The sequence below is a fragment of the Hyposmocoma kahamanoa genome, unplaced genomic scaffold, assembly GCF_003589595.1.
Source record: "Hyposmocoma kahamanoa isolate Upper Pololo Valley unplaced genomic scaffold, ASM358959v1 97852, whole genome shotgun sequence".
Lineage (NCBI taxonomy): Eukaryota > Metazoa > Arthropoda > Insecta > Lepidoptera > Cosmopterigidae > Hyposmocoma > Hyposmocoma kahamanoa.
The window spans coordinates 1-21,523 of NW_020655440.1; the positions used below are offsets into that span (position 1 = coordinate 1).

The following is a 21,523-nucleotide window of genomic DNA, read 5'->3' on the forward strand; positions in this document are numbered from 1 at the left end:
TTATTTGTAAGTCAATGTAGTTGCCTGTTAGTAAATAGGGAACTTCATAGGCATGCTTATGTGAAATGTTCGAATGTTTTCAAATATTTTTTATGTAATCGATAAATTGAATCATTGTGATCATTATGAAAAAAATGTCATAAAATAGAAAATTAGCAATTAATATAAAATATAGGCTTATGTATGGAATGTATTTCCACTCTTGGCTAGACTGGATGTAGCAGAGATATTTTTGCAAGCGCCTCCAGTCCTATATGCTCTAACATTTTATTCATACTAATTTACAGTGCGCGGATTGCGGAACGCGAGAGGCGACCTTACACCTCACCTCCCGTTAAAACAAAAAAAAAATACAGTCGACTATTTTTCAGACTGAAAAAAAAAAGCTAATCAACCGGAGTTTTGAAAAATCAGCATTACTTTTAAGGATATCCGTATAGTAGAACAACAATTAATTAAAATCATGATTGTCGTTTGATGTATTTTGTAAATTAATAACACATCTGTTATTGATATTGTGGCATAATTTCTGTTATATTCGCGTGGCTTATCAAGTGTCATTCAAGGGTTCACATTTGAGTTTAACGTACAATGTTTACTTTTATATTTATTGACACGTTATTGTAATAATTTTAATAGATATTATATAAAATTATCTTCAATATGAGTTCGTGTGGTTATCGATTCATAAAATATGTACGGTATTATAACAATGACGCAACAATAGGGTGACAATATTCCAAAAGGGTGAATTGCGTAACGAGGGTTCCTAACATCGAGCACCACAGGCCTAAGTAATAGGAACGACATTTTAAAACCTAATTATGTAATGATTGCATACAATATTTTTTCTACGACTAAGTGAAAATAATGAAACAACCAATATTTTTAACGCTACAAAACAAAAATCACAGAGATGGAATAGCAGTGTCCGTGATTGGCCAAGTACCGCGTATATTTTAACCAATCAGGAGGCAACAGAGCTTTTGAGTAGCGTCGTATTTGATATTTTACATTGATTTTGAGACAGTAGTAGTAATAGAGCTCCTTGTGAAAGAGTTCGTCCAGGGAAGTACTGCCACCGTTCCTATTTCTGTCGCCAAGCAGTACTGTCAGCATTACTGTGTTCCGGTTTCGAAGGGTAAGGGTGCTGGTGAAATTACAGGCACGTGGGACTTGTCAACTTACGTCTCAGGGTGACGAGCGCAGTGGCAGTGCCCCTCAGATCTTTGCGATTTAAAGCTCTGAGTGGCTTTGCAACTGGTATGGACAGGCGTGTCGTTTACCATCAGGCGCACGACATGTTCGTCCTGTCACTTGATATTATAAAAATATGGAGTCACGAAGTTTTTCGATCAGTAAAGTAAATAACATTTATCATAATGGATTCAATTGACAAGCGTATCAAGAGGCTTATAGGTGACTCGGAATCAGTAGAGGCGAAGCTGCAGTCTTGAACACCGCCGAAAAGTTGCCTGCTTATCGGTATTCTACAGGATATATCACGGAGAGTGTGCGATGGAATTACACGATTTAATTCCGCCTTCCCCTTTCCATCATCGAGAGACGAGACGTAGGCTTGGATTATGTTGTGGATATTTCAAAGATTCGCACGAAGCGTTACGCTTCCATATTTATATGGCGAACGGCTATGGAGTGCAATTCCCTGCCTGCAGACTTGTTCCCTGGGCGTTATAACTTGGACCTTTCCAAGGCGAGAGTTAATAGGCATTGTTTAGGTGTGCATGCTCCATCGTCGACCTAATAGTCACTTTTCATCAGGTGAGATGGAGGTCAAATGCACACTTATTTTTTATTCAAAAAATCTGCACTATACACGTATAAGCAACAATCAATGTTATTTAACCACCTCGGTGACTCAACACTTTGCTCTGTTGGCGTTGATGATAAGGGTATCCCGGGTTTAACTCCCGGTAGCAATAATTTGGGAATTAACTTTCTAGATTCGCTCCGATCTGGGTGTTCTGAGTTGTGTATTATATGTGAAATTCCGTTACTCTAGTATTCACAGGAACTTCCCTAGCTTGAATTTTTATGTCCATGTTTTGCAAAACAGAAACAACTGTTAATCTATACAACCTCAAATGGCTTTGGTTGATTTCGCATAACAGTGTTAAATTAATCACTTTAGAAAAAATATATAGTAAAATTGAGGATATATACTGATTACCATATATGCTGATTACTAAAAATTTTTACGATAGAAAAAACAATACTTACCTCGACATTTTACAAGAAAATCGCTGTATTCAATGAGTACTTTACATTGCCGCTCACGCGGTGCGCTTTAAATACAAGTTTTTATAAATAAAAATTATTATTCTACATTGCTAAATAAATACCCTCCGTACTACCAACAAAAACATTTCAGATAAAACGCAGTAATACACCGCAAATCCTGCACTTAAAAAGCACTAATGAAATTTTTGGTGTACTTGGATAAATATGATAATATTCCGTTTGAGTGGTTCTAACGTTTACCATGAAATTACTCCTTAAAGTATAATTTATAAACATTTATATTCAGTGTAAACTTAAAAAACGCTACTTACGGTATGTTTTCAATAAATAAACACCGAAATCACCAGCCTAAACAATAACACACACGATTGTCGTGACGTATTTTTGAAGTTGTTTATTTTTTTTAAATGACAGACCCAGGCATTAAAAACTTTATGGTTTGCTAGAGTAGTTACCGAAATAGCAATTAATATTAGTTCTTTTACCTGTTATAACTTCGATATCCGATAAATCGGTATAAAATCATCACCGGCACCTCTAGGTGTGGTATGCGTCTACAGCTGCATGTATCGCGTGAGCGGATAATATAACTGTGATTTTTTAAATATCGACTTATCTAATTAGAACATATACATTTTTCAAATGGCTGTAATTTTGTTTGTAAAGAAATTAATTCTGAAATAAAGCCAGTGTCCCTACCGCTCGACCCAAGCAAAATGAACCGTATTAGTAAGGGAAAAATTTGATTTCGACGTGAGACAGTATCGGCTCCTAAAATGAAACTCCAAAAACAATAAATTAATGTATATCTTAAAAAAAAATTTACACACAAGTTTTGGCATCTGCGACGCTATATTCGTAAATTATGCCATTCGTGGCCAAATACATTGTACCAACTTTATTATCAAATGCAATTGCCGAAGGTACAAAGTCCAAATTCATCAGTTTCTTGGGAATTATGTTGTCTGGTCGCAAATGGTAGATTCCGTCATTTGCCGCAAGAATCACTCTTCCAATCATATCAACCGCCATAGCTCTAGCGTTATTTTTGGCAATACCGACAAATTCTACAGGCTCACTAAAGTCTTTAAGCAATACTTTAACGTATTTGGAATCACACTCATAATATATATTATCATGATGATCAACAGCAAGTATGAAAGCGCATGGTACGTACGCAACCTTTCGTTTTTCGTTCTTCTCGACATTTAGTTTATAAACTTCGTTTTCTGGGAAAACGACCACATAGAGCTCGTTTTTATGTATCGGTTTGAATATTTGAACTATATCCTCGTCTTTTAGACTAATAAAGTTGGCGTGATCAGTGCTATTAAGTATATTAAGGCCATCATCACTGGCAATATAAACTGTGCCATTATTCGTATCTACGGCTGCAGCTTGACCATGTATGTTGTCAATTTTAATCGGTTTTCCATCTCTTAAGATATATTGATCCATCTTAGTCTGTTCATTATCGTTTTGTAATGAATCTATATCGATTAATGTGAAATATAGATCATTGTTTATTGAATTGTAGGCTAGGTTTGTAGGGAGGCCTTTTATTGTGAGCATCGACTTTCTAGTATATGGTATCCCTTCGAACTGGTAAGGACATTTATTCGCGGCAACTAGTGTTACGAATAAGAGGAACAAATAGCGCAGCATCTGGAACAAATTACATCTTTATTAATTTCTAGTGACTTACTTTTTTTATGGATACTAAGTGTCGGAACGAACAAATCATGCGCTTGCTAGCAAGCGACACGCCTGTCCAAAACAGGTGTAGTGCCATTCAGAGCTTTAAATCTCAAATATCTGTGTAGCACTGTCACTACGCCCGTTACCCTGAGACATGAGTTGAGAAGTCCTATGTGCTTGTAATTTCACCAGCACCCTTAACCCTTTAAAATTGGAACGTAGTAATAGTTACGTTAACGGACTGGCGGCAAAAATAGGTAATGTAGCAGTATCTCTCTGGATGAACTTGAAAAAGTTGTAAACCATTAATGTGCCCAGGATCACGGTAATAAAATTGGATACTTCGGTCCACAAAAATGACCGATGATGAATGAAAAATAGACGCAATTAAAAATTACAGCTGAACTGCTCGCTACAACGATTGAACAGGGAATGACGACCGAACGAAACAAAAAGAGAATGGTGAGGCAAATGAATTAAAGAACGATTTAAAATTTGAAAACAAGTGGCCAAGAACCAGAGAGAAGGTGATAAAAAGGTGGGATGTAAGGAGGTCACATCGTCACAAACTCTTTCACATGGAGCTCTCCTGCTACTTACGTACTTGTTGCCATAATGATACCACATTTCTATTCGACAATTAGGTTTCTTTTTCTAAGAGCTGGCGACTACCTTGCACAACGTAACTACAAGATAATAAGCATAGCTTTTCTTAGGGCATATCAATCACCGTGAGATCAAATTACATTCGACAAAAAAATGAAAACCGCGTAACTCCATTTTCGGAAGAAATCTTTTTTTACTCTTCAAGCGCAAAATATAATTTGTAGACCTCGGTTTAGTTAAGAAATAAATGTCATAATATATGTAATTATTTCTACTAATTCTGTTTTTTGTGCCTACTTAACAGTAGTTCACATTCATGGAGTTCACGAGGTTTACAAATTTAGCTGACGTTTGTATATGACCTAATACTTTGTCCAGAGTTTAATCTAGTATATACTTTATATCTTATATGAATATTTCACACTTTCCAAACAAAAATGTATAATCATCTATCAGATTTTATTTGAAATTTAAGGTTTTTTCAGTGATTATCATTTTTTTAGGTATGAAACAAATCGTCCACAAAATGGAGAGTTATTATCACCCATAATCTTGCAGTTGTTCTGACTGACAAATAATGAAAAGACCATGAAGTAACAAAAAGTTAAACATTTACATTTGCAAATTTAGTTTTAATATATTTTTTTAAACACATGGTTGTCAATTTTCAGTGGCTTTTCAACTTAGGCTCAACTCACACTGATACAGAGTCGAAGCGACGCGTCGCATCTTGTTTTTCAATTACAACGCATGGCGACTATGGAACTACGACCGCATTAGCGCGCCCGGATCACAGTGTGGTCGGCGTTTGACGCCTCACTGGGCGCTGGGAACGCACGGCGTAAAAGGAACGCACGGTAAAAAAAATAAACAAACAAAAGACACGCATTCGCCTTGAAAACCGTTTTAAAAACTAATTCCACTTGATTGGAAATGAAATTGTTTTTCGGAATTCAAATCGCGTGTATTTGTTTTAACGTTTCGGGCTCTTTACATATTCCACGGTCACGGCTGACTGAGATGGATTAATCATCAAACAATTCGAGTTCTTAGATTTTTGTGATTATTACACATCGCACTGGTATTACAATAGTGTTATAACTCAAAATATGTGAAATTCAAGATTATACTATTGTTGAACGTAAAATTTGATTCTCTACCGGTCAATAAAACCGTTGCGTCGTTAGAATATTGCAAAAAACAACAAAGTTTCTACTTAACTCACGCTTCATGTGAGCTTGTTCTGGCCAAAATAGTCCTTATTCAAAAATCAGAAATTATATTTTCTTTTTTTTAAATAAATATGTATATTTAGTAAGTAGGAAATTAAAGGCATTTCAAAAAATGTGTATGGTGTACTATACGTGTTCTGTTTAGTTCAGTAGATTAAAAAAAATGGTATATGTAAAGTAGGTACGTACCTATTGTATACAGTGGTTTTTTGTAAAATTTCTATTTAAGAATCGTGTTTTCACACGGTATATTAATCAGTGTATATCTTAAGCGGGAGCAGAGGAAAAATTCCTAATCTTCGATTTAATTTTAGAGCGGTATATCCACTTTAAAGTTAAAAATAAAATATTGTATGAGTAACTACACGACATATATTAACAGCCTCCGTGGCCGAACGGTTACCATGCCGGGCTGCCACGCAGAGGTCTCAGGTTCGATTCCGGGGCCGGGAGAAACATTTGTATGGCCTACATTTATTTCTCTCGTGAGTTTGGGTGTAATTTGTGGTTGTCTATATGTGTGTCCATGGCACCCGCGACACAGGGTTTCCCTAGTGGGGGGCTATGTTGAGTGTGTGCGTTATTATTATTATTATTATATTCAAGCATAGACATTAATCAGAAACATAAAACAATAAAGTTTCCTCGATAGATAAAAATTACGAAGTGACCTCTAATTTTCACATTTTTTCGATTCAATGCTACAGGTTATTAGGACAAAAATTAGATAATTAATTATATTTATGCATGATCGAGAACTGTCACTACGGATTTTTTTAACTTTAGTTTTAGAGTATTCCGCTAAAACGAATTTGGTACTTTTAATGCGCAAAATTCAACATTCCTGTCGCATGTCACGCGAGCTTCAGGCATATACATATTTGTTTCACAAATTTGGGCGGAGCCAACGTCAAAACTTTTTTGGCATGCTCCCTCTTAAATTTTACTATATATTTATTCAAAAGCGATTGATACCATTTGAGGTAGTATAGACTCTTAAACAGTTGTCTAATATTAATGCAAACTTTGTTCTGAGTTATTATTACTTATTGTAATTTACCTGTAAAGAGCCCGAGACGTTGGTTTATTTGAACAATTATACCCGATTTAAATCCGAAAAAAATATTTTCATTTCTAATAGAAAAAAACAATGGAAATTGATTTGTTCTATACATTATATAAAACACTTACAATTTTATCGTAGTTATCTCAAAGGAGGTCAGCACACAAGACCATGCAAATCACGAATGCCACAGTCACTTAAATTTTAAACAGCTTATCTTATACTGGTCATGAGTTCATTGAACGTCTATCAAATTGGAGCAGACACGGTTCAACTTTGTTATTAATAATAATCTAGTTATTTACAACAACATATTTTATGAACTGACCATGAGATAAACAAGATTTTAATGCTTGAAAATTCAGTCCAAAATGTGTCTTCTATACTGTCGAATATGTATCCTCGTAATCATGAACATAGTCATGTTTTCGTACCCTCAATGTCATAATGTCACATTTGTAAAATGATAACTTTTTGGGAGAAATGTTTAAACATTCTACGAATGAAATTATTCGCCTTTAGTATAGGAATTGAAACAATATTTTCTGACCTAAATCACGTTTATTTGTTTTTTCAAACAACCGTGACTATGGGACCTTTTTTTTTTGACGGGGCAGAGATCTTTATGGATACCCTTGAGCCCAGAGAGACTCAGGGGTTATGTGGGGACTCTTCCTCCAGACTGGAGGGCCTACCCCACTAAAACCCCCCCGGGTTTCCCTCTCGCCGGTTCATTCGGCGCCGTGGGATCGGTGAACATTCACCACATGTGACTATGGGACCTGCAAATGTCCCGTTACGTATATATACGTTGGTTTGTTTAAAAAAAATAGTTTCATTTCCTATGTATCACAATCGCAAAAATCTGAGAAGTCGACATGAATTTAGTAGTTTTTTATACTTAAATAGTACAGTCACAAAATATAATTTAACATAATTGCGACACTTGATGTGATGATCACATGTGGTTTTATTAAACCAAAAGTTCGATATCTAAATTTAGGTGCAAATAATACAAAACAATTATCATTAGATACAACTTTGATGACTGCATGACTTTTTTTTATCTCCCAATGATCAAGAAGCCTGCAGTTTGCGATAACTGTATAGGCCACGGAAGGTAAAACGTATCAAACTATTCAAATGCTTTCACTTGAGACACAATTGTAGAGATGGGCAAATGCGCTTTGTTAACCGAATTTAAATTGGATTAAAACCCATTAAAGCCCGAAATCGAGGGCAAAACTAATTTTCAACTAAATATTTGTTGTAAATCGAGTTTTGTTCAAATTGATTGATATTATTACAAAATGTTTGTTGCTTTCTTATCTAAGCGATTCAATTTGCCTTTGTATTGAATCGATTCACTTGAAAATCGCATTGGAATAAATCTATTCAAATCAATCCAAGTTTTATTGAAATCGGTTACCGGAAAGTGCGCGAAACCCGATTCATCCCCTAATTTGCAACCCTTAGAGGTGGAATATTTTCTTCAAATTTAAATGGGGTCAATACAGAGGTACCCTTTTTCCTACAAAATAAAAGAATAACCAAAATTGGTTCAAAAATTTTCATATTCATATATTTATTGCTTGCTACATGGTTTCACACAAGATGTTATAAAATATAACACAGTAGTTACACATGTGACACCCTGCAAGGGCGCTGCAATTCAGGTTATGTTATCATGTAACATAAATACAAAGGAAGTACAGTCGAATAAAGAACCTCCTCCTTTTTTTTGAAGTCGGTTAAAAACTGAATCGTAATGTGCATTTTTATTAGTGAGAAACCACAGGATTTTAGAGTGGGTAATGTGGAGTGGCCTCTTTTTCTTCCAAAAGACATTTTTAATGAGTATGGAATTATATCAAATAATAATGGTAAAAAACTGGTTGAAACCCGGGCGGGTTGATTAGGTTTGAACCCACTGCCCATCTCTGGACACAACCGTTAAACTCTGAATACAAGTAAAATTCTGATCGCCATTTTATTACTGAATGACAAGTCCGAATCCCAATCATTTAAATGTCAATGGTTGCGACCACGATCTGTCATCGCGTGGCCTATTAACGTGACATATTAACCGACTTCAAAAAGGAGACGGTTCTTATGTCGACTGTATTTTTTTGCATTTAATTTACAAGAAAATATTCTACCTCTAAGGGTGGCAAAAGGGATGAATCCGGTTGCGCGCACTTTCCGGTAACCGATATCAATAAAACTTGGCAAACAGATGTAATTCAATTAACTTTTCAGGTTTTTTGTTATAAAAAAATTATAAATTATGGACACTTAATCGCTCAAACTTAAGCGCCCTGAACGATTTAGATATCTTATTATTTTTGTAATATTTTATGCATTATTTTTTAATATTTTTTATCAATTTTAAAGTGGTGGATAAAACACGGCTGCGCGTTAGACACAACGCGTGTCTCTATGACAGGATTAGCACCTCACCTGTCATAGCATTATAAAAAAGTTAAAAATCACACATTCCTTTATTGACAGTATAGTTGACATTTTTACGGATCTTTAATCATTTTAATGACAACGGATTACGATTACAACCTGTCATCACATGGTCAAACGCAAATTGTCACTCATCAAGTATATAACTAGAAATAGAGACGAAATAAGGGCAACCCATCCCTGGCAACTCATTAGGCAAATGGGCCTTATATCAGTTTTAAATATCAACTCTCGTTTGCGCTGAAATCACAAATTAAAAACTGAAGTAGTACACAGCCAACAACTGACCTGTGTGTACGTCTCCGTATATTCCTAAAGTATTCTGTATTTATTGTAATAAAGATAATATATCTAACAATGGTTGTTGTTCCATTCGGTGGTGTGGGGAAAACAGCAAAACATCTAATTACAAAACAAACGGAATCACATTTCTTCGGTAATTCTAATTAAATATGTAATATTTCAATTATCGTCCATTATAGCAAAGGTCAAGTTAAACTGGAGGATTTAAAGTGAAACAATTGACGACACCCGTCGAAATTGGTCAATCAGAGCGCGGTTGTCACAGTAATGATTTCAATCAAATTAAATGACATTTTGTCTCTATTTCTGGTTATATACTCGATGTTGTCACATAACACATATTTTACTATTCTTAGTATAAATATTTAATGATGAATCACTTTTACTTCGATATTAATTTGCTCTCTATGAATGTATGTTATACTATGTAGTTACAGCTATAATACTGATTTTACACTCCACTAGCCGATATATAACATTTATATTTAGAGGAAGGAAGTAAACGTAGAGCGTTTAGTTTCCATTGCTATGCATTACACGACCAGTGGCGTAGCGTGGTGCGTGCAGAAGAGGCCATGGCCGTAATCATTTTTTTTACTATTTGAGGAAACGTTATCTTGAACAACACAAAAATGTCAACGGGAGTTAAACATGAAAACACAATTGAGATGGGTTTGCATGAACGAACTACTTTTGTGGTCGTGAAAATGAGGGGGCAGCAATTTAAGCGCGCTTGTACACGTCCGCTTCATATCAGTTCCGAATCCGAGACATGGCTGTCCGAAATGTCACAGGGATCATTTTATCTCTAGGTGTACGAGCGATATTCGTATTTTTAACCGACTTAAAAAAAGGAGGAGGTTCTCAATTCGTCTGTATGTTCTTTTTTTTTGTATGTATGTTACGCGTTAACTCCGGTATTTGTGAACCGATTTTCATGATTCTTTTTTTGTTGGAAAGGGGGTACTTCCATAGTGGTCCCATTTCATTTTGAAGAAAATCTTCAACCTTGAAGGGTAGCTGTTCACGCATGAAGATTCATTTTTATAAATAGCGCCTAACTTTAATTTAGGAGCAATTAATTTAATGGTTGATTTTGCTATTTCTCCAATTCAAGGCGTTTTTCTCTCAATATACTTTGAGTAGTGAGAACCGATTTTTATTATCTCTAGTGTCAAGTCCTGTATAGTGGCGAACTAGAGGATATTTCAATAAAACTTAGCAAATAGACGTAATTCCACTTACTTTTGAGGTCGGTTTTTTTAGTACTCTGTACTGAGATTATCTCATATTCTAATCGGACTTAGTACACAAGGGACATCCCAAGTGGGTCCGAGTTTTCTAGATTTGTATAGTCTAGTATTCGGGACGAACATGAATAGGGTGTAGTGCGTAAAAGCGCTGGTTAGCCCCGAGCGGCGGAAATCGATGCTACGCCACTGCACACGCCTTGTCTATTTTACGTATATGATACATACTTTTCCCATCGAGAAGGACAGATGCCACAACCTTCCACTTGCAACGATGCTGACACATATATTTTACCACATCAAACGCCATTCATTTGAACTCGATGTTTAGAATATTTAAAATATTTTTCTGTGTCACATTTATATATATTTTTTAATTATAAATATATCATTACCATTAAACACAATGGCATTCTATTTATATTTCATGACCATACGCCCACATCGAGCATAAAACCAGAAATAGAGGCCATATCACAGTACAGCGCCAACAACTGACCTGTGTGTACATCTCCGTACATTCCAAAATTATTCTGTATTTATTGTAATAAAGATAATATGTCTAATAATGGGGGCCTGTTCTATTCGGTGGTGCGAGAAAAACAGCAAAACATCTACTTACAAAACAAACGGAATCACATTTCATCGGTAATTAAATATTAAATATGTAATTTTTAAATTTTCGTTCATTACAGCAAATCTCAAGTTACTCGCCAATTATTTCGAATTCGGGCTGGCCAATCATAGCGCAGTTGTCGTCGTAATGATTTGGCAGAATAGTTTTCAAACAAATTAAATGACATTTCGTCTCTATTTCTGGTTATATACTCGATGTACTCCCGTGATATATTGTTATAATCAACGTAAACGGTGATAGAAGGATTAATTAAATAGTTATTTTTTATGCAAAGCTGCAAAGTTCTTGTTTCATGCGAGTGCTTGTATTGAAGCCTGAACAAGCGAAGTAGTCTAAGAATAAACCAAATGAGAGTTTCTCTGACTGAGAAACGTCTTACAATTTCTCTGTAGATAGCGCGTGTAGAAGACCTCGTGTCGTATTACAATGGAAAAGTGTACAAGAAGGAAAACCAATTGCGTTCGCGTCATGCTCAGTGGATGAGCATTGCTTCCGTGACTTATTTACATCAATTGTATAACTATATTGTGGTAATAATTGATGGTCTTCACTGTCTTGTACTTTTATATTTGTTTTTTATAGGTATTGATTTTTTGTTTTTATAAAATATTAAGTATGTATTTTTTTATAATATCAAGTGACGGGGCACACAAGTCGGTAAGCGATATGCCTATCCATAGCAATTGCAGTGCTATTTAGAGATTTTAATCGCAAAGATCTAAGGCGCACTGCCACTGTGCCCGTCACCTTGAGACAGGTTGATCAGTCCATTTACCTGTAATGTCACCAGCATCATTACCATTCGAAACAGGAACGCAGTAATGCTAGTAAAGGCAATAATAAACCTCAGGCTGACACATCAACATTATCAACCCATTGAATTTTTTATTGAATTGACATTCAATTATTTTTTATGTGAAATTACTCCTGTTTGTTATAATATATTTACTGTAGGGGCCTGTGGGCTAGGTATACCCAAAAGACCTTCAACGAGCTACGCGTCCTTTATAACGACATGTTTAGGATGCTGTTGGGGTTGCCCAGGTATTGCAGTGCATCTGGTATGTTTGCCGATGCACACACTGACTGTTTTTATGCTGTAATACGCAAAAAAATAGTTTCAGTGAAACGCAGAATGCTGGGGAGCCCCAACAGCATACTCAGGACATTAGCCGATAGACCGGATAGTGCCTTACAGAGGCATTGGGTATCGGCTCTTATAAATCCTGGACATGTATATTTAATTAATTAGTTTTTATTTTGTTTTATTTTGTATTTATATATGGTTTTTTTTTGATTCATTATAATTTTTATTGTATTTATTATTTTGTGATTGTGTACTAAATTATTACTAACATAGTTTTCTAAGCATTTGTTGTAAATGTAACTAACACCATGGACCCATGTAGTCTTAATAAATGAAATTTTGAATTTGAATTTGAATTTGAATAATTATTAATACAAAGATCGAGCACTCAGAAAAAATTCCTTCGATCCGGCCGGTTTCGAACCGACGTCTTCTAGAATACCGTGCCAGATCAAGCCACGGAACGAACCAGCGAACCTCATGAATTGCTCGCGTCGTATCTTTGTATTTGGTTTTTCAACGACTGTTTAGTCGTAGCGCCATCTATGATATTTAATCACCCAGTTATCATCAACCTTTTTACACATCCCACTGCTGGGTACGGGTCTCCTCTCAGGCGAGGGTTTTCACCACAGTCCGCCACGCTGTTTTCATCACGATGTTTTTCTTCATCGAAAACTTAATGGTCAATTTAAAATTAAAATTTGCTCTAAGTTCCGAAAAACTCAGAGTTGCGAGTCTGGATTCGAACCCACGGCCTCTGCTTGAGAGGCGGTTGGTCAAACCATTAGCTACCTTGGCTTTTACTATAGGCTGACCTGTATGTGTAGCATTTGTACACGTATGAAGTGCACATAGTACCGACGCAAATGATATTTTTATCATCCAAAAGAAATGCCTACGCATCATAAACAATATACGCCCGAGAGATACATGCAGGCCACATTTTATAAAAGAAAAAATTTTAACTCTTCCGTCTATATACATTTTGGAAACTGCCATGTTTGAAGACAACATTTGGATCTTTTTGAATTCGTAGAAAGCACACGTCGAAACGCAAAGCTCGTATTACCAACTCCAAGATTGGAAATGTTTAGAGATAGCCCGCTATATAGATGCATACTAATTTATAACAAAATACCAGACATCCTCAAGAAAGTAGATAGTGACAACGTGTTTAAAACCAAGTTGAGGTCTCTCTTGTTAAGTAAATGTTATTACAATGTGGGAGACTTCATGAACTCTCCTATAAGCTAAAAGAGTCCAGTTTCAGATAAGTAATTTTAAGTCTATGTAATACTATGATCTAAAGTTTATTAATGATAATTTTAAGATCCTATATGTATTAGTTCCTAAATGTTATTATTATTATTTTTTGCTAGTATTTTTATTTTTACAATTTTAATATTACGCTTAATAATAATTAATTGCTGCACCCCAAAGGGGTATGTATGTACTTATTACCTATGTAATTTTTGTACCTGCATTGTTTGCAAATAAATAAATAAATAAATATTTAGTAGCAGTAGAGCTCCTTGTAAAAGTGTTCGTCAAGGGAAGTACTACCGCTACTGCCACCTATTTCTGCCGCCAAGCAGTAATGTCAGCATTACCGTGTTCCAGTTTCGAAGGGCAAGGGTGTTGGTGAAATTACAGGCACATGAGACTTGTCAACTTATGTCTCAGTGCGACAGGCGCAGTGGCAGTGCCCCTCAGATCTTTGCGATTTAAAACTCTGAGTGACACCGCAACTGTTATGGACAGGCGAGTAGCTTATCATAAGGCGTGCGACTTATCCGTTCTGTCACTTGACATCATAAAAAAATACATCAAGGCGAAAACGTAGTTGTTAGGTAGATTTTGAAGCGTGCGAGGTAGATGCGGCGAAGTTCCTTGCCCGATATTGAGACATTTAGAATGACATACACTCTATAATACTGTAAAATAAGTTCAAACAAAATTTTATTGAAACATCTCTAATAGTAATCGAATCGATGAGAGATTAATGTAGAAGAACGTGGTGAAGAATTAAAATTTTGCTGAATTTTGTGATATTATTTTTATCAAGCTGAATTTAGTCAATCGTGATCGTGTCTTGGGGCCACAGACATATATTTAGATATATGTCTGTGCTTGGGGCCCATTTTTTACCACCGGTAACACCGGTTTCCTCATCTATTAAAAAACATTATTCATCAGGTAGTTGAGTCGTCGGCTTACATATAGAGGCTGTGATCCACCCTCTGGATCTTACTTGGTGCAACAAATTTCGTTTGCCATTGAGCGCGTTAATCCTGCCAGTGTTACGTTTGAACCAGCTAAGATTCAGAGCGGTCCTATTTCATTGTAATAGTTGGATAAAAATGGCTAAGTCTGTGGCTGATATAGTTTTTTGTCTCTCTGATGCTTACGTTGCGGATTCACATAATTATGTAATTAATTTTTAAATTAATTGAATGGTGTTGTAATAATAAATTTTTCGTTGACCGATTCAGTACGAAGAACTAAAAAAACCGACCTCACAAGTCTCCTAGTTTGCCACCCAACAGCTTTAACTTTAAATTGTAGTAAAAAAAAAATAAAAAAAATATGTTAAAATTAATAAATACATATCCACCACAAACAAATTAGTAAAGAAAAATGCAGCATTTTGTAAAAATATATCATTAAGAAAAGAACGTCAGAGTTTGTTGAATGAATTGAGTGATTGTACTCAAAATCTTGAGAAAAATAGGCTTAGCTATGAATGTGACACACAGCGCCTCCAGGCAGAATTACATAGTGTAACAAATTCATTAAAATTAATAACACAGAAATATGAAACTGCGCAACAGGAGATTAAGGGGCACACACATGCTATGGATAATTTATTAGATTTATGTAGATATAATAATGACAGATTTGAGTCATTAACAAATAATCAAGTTTGCAATTGCAAAGAAATAAAACCATAATCCTCCCCGTTTGTGTGTGTCACTGATCCCTCCTTATTGTTGTTGCAGGAATCTTGTTTAGAATCAAAAAATACCTCTTTGTCAATAACTAGGTCAAATGAAATTCAAAAATGAGGTCAAAAAAATATTGTTATGTATAGTGATGAAATGGGTAAAAATATAGGTTTGCAACTTAACCACCTAGGAATAAAATTAACAAATATTTGCATGCCAGGTGCAACATACTGTAAAATATTAGATAGTATTTTGTCAACTAAATTTGACAAAGACACTTCATTAATAATTTTAATTGGCAGAAGAGGAAAATGTAACAAAAAAGATTTAATACAATATTTTTCACAATTAAATAATTTAATTAATATAAAAGAAATTATTTTGTTAGCTTTTCCCTTCAGCAATAGCCTCACAACAAGTGAAAATAATTTGAGGCATAACTTAAATAGAACATTACACAGCTTGACATTTCATTATAGTAAATTTCGTTTTGTGGATACTAATAATTTTAGTAGTAATTTTATTAGTAAGTCAGCCGCAACAGCATCCTAAAAGCATTGTTGTATTGGTTGGGTGCGAAGAGCAATGTACGACTTTTGTGTATGTCGGTACCACAGGTTACCCGCCCAAAAATAAGAACAGAAAGCCTTGAAAAGAGTTATCTTAGCTGCAGCAGAGCATCAAGCAAACCTGAGAACCAACATATTAGCCCTTACTGACAAAGCTCTACGCTCCCTCTCCATGTCATCATCATCTCCGAGATCAGGCTTCATTAAATGTCATTTCATTAGATACTTAAATTTAAACACTCTGTTAAGAGCTACCCCATTCAATTTGATCGGTGGTACAACAGTAGGACACTTACTTCCTGCCGCAAAAATCATGACCTCTGACTTCTTTACATTGTATACTAGACCGTGTGACGCGGCATATGACTCACAGACAGCAATAAGTTTCCTAAGCGCGCTGACGAACGGAGCTAACAGCACCATGTCATCTGCGTAACTTATGGTATTTACTCAGACATCATCTACGTAGCAGCCGACGCGTGAGTGACTGAGGTTTGCGATCATATATTTATATATAAATTAAAAAGCTTGGGCGAAGTCAACCCAACCTGTCTTACCCCGCAATCCAACTCATACTGCTCAGATAGTCTGTCATTCCATCTCACAGTATTGACTTGGCCTTTGTACCAAATTTTAAGCAAAGGCAGTACGTCACGTGGCAATCCGGTCGAACCGAGCTTCGCCCACAGAACATCGTATCTGACCAGATCGAAAGCTTTTGAGAGATCTAAAAAACAAGCATAAATCGGTGTCCGCCTTTCCGTATAGTATTCAACGGTGTGCTTCAAGCTCAAAATTGCACTTTCTGTAGATAACCTATAGATGTTCTTCGAGGCGAGAGTTTAATATACCATCAAATACCTTGGAGATGACGGTAGTCAACGAAATGGGTCTGTAGTTGGTCCGATCAGAAACATCTCCCGTCTTATTCTTCACCACAGGTATCACAACAGTCCGAAGTAACTCAGGGGGCAAGAATGAATGTATAAGGCTTACATTGAACAGTAAGAAAATAACTCTCTGCAACTGAACTCCAGCATAGCGTAGGTGCTCGACACTCAAGCCATCATGGCCAGGCGACTTACCTCTTTTCATATTAAGCAAAATAGAATAAACGGTCGCTATTTTTTTTGTAGATATGGGAAAAGAACTGTGGTCTACGAGCAACTTGATAGCTATACGACCATTTTGCCAATTGAAGCGACTCCAAATTTAACAAGTGGGAAATCAATTTTCAGAGACGACCAAATCGTCTTTTTATCCCGATACAATATTACAGCAATTCTAGCATTATATGTAGAAAAGAACGCCATACCTACGATATTCTTTGCACTATTCAGATACTGAGTCAGCTTAGTATTAGATAGCGGCAGCTGTATTTACGTTCTAGATGAATACGCTGCTTTTGAAGTTTTGGAAGGCGGCAAAGATTGTACGGCAGATTACGGTTCAAACGAGAACGTTTATTTCGGAGTAAAAGACGGCTCATATCAATATGACAAAGATCCATTATCAACTAAACGTATAGGTGTCTTCAGAGATCATATTATACAACTGCAAAAAGCAAACGCTCTTGATGCATTCTACATACTAACAGGCAATCTCAAAATGTACCGATTGGAAAATAATGGTACTGTTAAAGTGAAACTAACCGAAGTTCAACGTACAACAATTTGTATTATGACAATTGTAAAAACAGATACATTCATATTGTATTATATCTGATGGCTTGGTAGTATTCGCAAATAAGCAATTAATGAGACCACCGTTTGTAATGGAGGAATGCATATCGCTCTTTGGAGATGGGCCTTTGTATAGTCTTTATTCGAATGGTACTTTAATAAATATGAATAACTTCTACTACAGCCACTTGTTTAGACAATGTTTATACTAACGCCGTACCTTGTGATAAATCTATTATAAATAAATTAACGTCTGATCACTGCGGTCAATTGGCCACTTTTAATATAGCTGTTGATAAAGTGCCAAAAAAGGATATCACATGTGTTTCGATAAATAATGGTCGACTTAAAGCTTATAGAAATAACGTAATGCTTAAACTAACTGAGATTCCGTACGTTAACGATCCCAATAAATTGTATAGTTCAATTTTCAATGTCAGTGAAAACTGAACGTGATAATGTATTTAAATCCAAATTCATAACTATTAACAATTCATTGAAATTTAGTTATTGGACGACAGTGAGAATTCATAAAAGTAGATAAAGGCTATATGATCTTTACGATGAAAGGACTTATAAAACTAGTAACAGTTTTAATGATTTTGTTAGGAAGTATTCGAAAATGTTTAAACGTGTTTGTGTAGCAGCCAAAGCAATGTTTATAAATAATAAAATTAAAAGCAGAGCGAATGTAGTAAAAACGACTTGGAATTTAATAATTGGAAGGTTCAATTTTAGGTCCATTTTTGTTTTAAGTTTATATTAATGACTTACCTAGCCTCATGTAGGGTTTAAAACATGAGATAGTATTGTTTGCTGATGATACTTTATTATTAACTATTTAAAGTTAAAAGGCACCAATGTCCCTACGACGATGTGAACAATACTATATCTAAAGTAGTTAATTCGTTTGCTGTTAATAACCTGCTTCTTAATGAGAAAGAAACAAATTGTGTGAAATTTACATTATCCAATGTTAGAGAGACGGTTACAAACATTGTAGTTAGTAACGAAAAATTGAATATTGTGGATACAATTGTATTTCTAGGTATAACGTTAAATGCTAAATTAGAATGGGGTCCATATATAAGTAAGTTATCAAAAAGGCTCGGCTCTGCAGTGTGCGCGATAAAAAAATACTTCAACTTTCAGACGTCGAAACCGCTAGATTGGTTTATTTCAGCTACTTTCACAGTCTAATTACATACGGCATTTTGCTTTGGGGTAGTGCCGCCGATATCAATAGAATCTTTGTCCTGCAGAAAGGTGCGGTTAAGGCAATTTACAATCTGAGCCCCAGAGTATCTTTGAGAGATAAGTTTAAGGAAATTAATATTCTTACACTAGTGTCACAGTACATCTATGAAAATGTAATTTATGTTAAGAGGAATAGTAATCTCTTTATGGAAATTAGAAACAGACATAACATTAATACGAGGAACAAAAATAAACTAGCTGTTCTTGATAGTCGTCGCAATGTATACGCTTCTATAACAAGATTCCGGTTGATATACAAAATAGTGAAACAAAAACTTTATACTAAAGGTTATTATACAACTTCTGCGTACTTGGATGACAAAAATCCGTGGTAGTAACCTGTTTAGCTCATGGAGGTAGTCTCGATCTCTGATGTTTGAAAGCAAAAAAATATATATTGTAAATGTTGAATGCGTACAAATGTTATTTATAAGAGCAACCCCTAGAGTTTCTTGCTCGTTCTTCTCAGGGGAATCTACCTTACGAATGAGCGGTAGCGCTGGTAGCTGGTAGAGCTGGTTAAAACCAATGTGACGATTTCAAGTGTAATAATGCTTACCTATGAAATAAAGATTATTTTGATTTTGGATTTTTTATTTTTATTTTTAAAGAAGGATTTTCATTCAGATGAACGACCGTCAGCTATTAATTTCGATTCAGCATTATACCTTATAGCTGCCGTAAATGGGAAGACATACGAATTTAATCTAATGGATACAGGTACAAGGACAACCTTGAAATCTAGGTCGCGTTAATAAATGAATGGTCTGGAGATGAAAGCATGATTATTGCATCTGTGATGAATGTAAAGAGAACTCTGCAGCATAATAACTTTTACATCTTTTAAACATAGATAGTACAGGTCATTTTAAGCTGACCTATCGGCTAGACGATATATAAGGAGTCGCAGCACAAGAATATACACACGTAGGTTTCTAATTGTATCTTAAGCAAAATACTTATCGTTTAAACTGTTCGTTAATGCTGAACAGCTTAAATGATTCTTCACAGGGAGTTTTTTTTTTTTTTTTTTAATTTATTTATTCATTACATAAAAGTGACATAATAATACATTGGTAAGACTTCTTTCTAAAATCCTTTAAGGGTTTAAGCGAAAGAAGAATGCGTCGCAATAAACGCTTATTGATACTGCCTAAAAGTTACTTAAGTAGTACTTTTTTAGGTATTGTTTACATTTATTAATTGTGGATGTGTCTGCATGTAAGTAATCAGGTATTTTATTTAAAATGGCAGGTAGTATGTATTCCGCGGTCCTCATGCCATATGCGTTATTGCTCCTAGGTAGTTGGTACATAGGTAGATAAGAAAGGATGCGTGATTGACTTGTTCGCTTTTTTTTTAGTAAACTAATTTTTTCAAATTTATCTAATATAATAAGCATATTTGACTTATTAAACACCGACATCACCTTACAGTGACTAAAAAGACCAGGATCGTTATCTTTATACTTATCTCTTATTTTATTGGACACAATTGAGTTTTCATTGAGTCGGTTTCAGGATGGTCTTGGACAAAACGAAAGTTATGTGATCCAGGGACCTGTAACCGTAGCTGGGACTACTCTTGAGGTTGTGCACAATTATGTCTATCTTGGCCAAAGTATCCAGCTGGCAAGCACAACTTTGAGAAAGAAGCCGACAGGAGAATTCGTTTGGGCTGGGCGGCATTTAGGAAGCTTAGCCACGTCTCCAGGTCGTCAATCTCACAAGGCGTAAAAAAAGGCATTTAACCAGCGCGTTCTACCAGTTGTGTCCTACGCAGCCGAGACGTGGTCATTAAAACAGGCTTCATCCACAAATTAAAGGTCGCTCAGCGTGCGGTAGAGCGAGCTTTGCTTGGGATTTCTCTGATGGACCAAATCCCTAAAGAGGTCATACGTCAGAGAACTAAAGTAACAAACATAGCTCGCAAAATCTTTAAGTGTAAGTGGCAGTGAGCCAGGCATGTCTGCAGGAGGGCTGGTCGCCGATGGAGCAGACTTGTTCTGGAATGGCTACCACGTCAAGGAAAACGTAGTGTAGGACGCCTTGCGGTAAGACGGGACGGCAGCAGCTGGATGCAGGTGGCACAAGAGCGGGAGAGATGGCGTGCTCAAGGCGAGGCTTATGTACAGCAGTGGATGCGTGTAAGCTGATGATTGATTGACAGTACTTAGGATTCACTTTCTTTTATCGTACAAAGAAAAGAAAGATGTAAGAGGCAATAGCTCTATACCCAATGCATTAGGACAATATAGAAAAAGAGGAACGCAGGAAGCGTTTTCGAAATGCATTACATCTAAAACTGCCCAGTCAAGGAATTAGGACACATTACGAAGAATCGTTGTATAAGTTATAATAACTTTGTTTGTTACGTTTCTTTAGTGCCATTGTTGGTCATTGTTTATTAACCAAATGTATATCTTGTTGTTATTTTCATTTGTGGCTGCAAAATTGT

The 21,523-nt window shown here is 35.7% G+C and overlaps 1 protein-coding gene and 1 pseudogene across 2 annotated transcripts; one reads left to right on the plus strand and one right to left on the minus strand.

Annotated features, from left to right (window-relative positions):
- Window positions 1-2,905: 2,905 nt before the first annotated feature.
- LOC113238718 lies at window positions 2,906-9,535 on the minus strand. 2 transcript variants are annotated; one of them, XM_026475558.1, is made up of 3 exons: window positions 9,433-9,535; window positions 6,990-7,154; window positions 2,906-3,927 (listed from the first exon to the last, which is right to left on the minus strand). In XM_026475558.1, exon 3 carries the CDS (start codon window positions 3,925-3,927, stop codon window positions 3,085-3,087), a length of 843 nt encoding a protein of 280 aa, XP_026331343.1. In that variant the 5' UTR covers window positions 6,990-7,154; window positions 9,433-9,535; the 3' UTR covers window positions 2,906-3,084. The 2 variants fall into 2 exon arrangements, with proteins under 2 accessions (XP_026331343.1, XP_026331342.1); XM_026475557.1 differs by lacking the exon at window positions 9,433-9,535 and having other exon boundaries at window positions 6,990-7,344.
- Window positions 7,935-19,786, plus strand: LOC113238719 (annotated as a pseudogene).
- Window positions 19,787-21,523: the final 1,737 nt, after the last annotated feature.

Bases quoted from the DNA above. Each gene is read 5' to 3' on its own strand.
- LOC113238718 (XM_026475558.1), bottom strand. From the start codon at position 3,927: ATGCTGCGCTATTTGTTCCTCTTATTCGTAACACTAGTTGCCGCGAAT.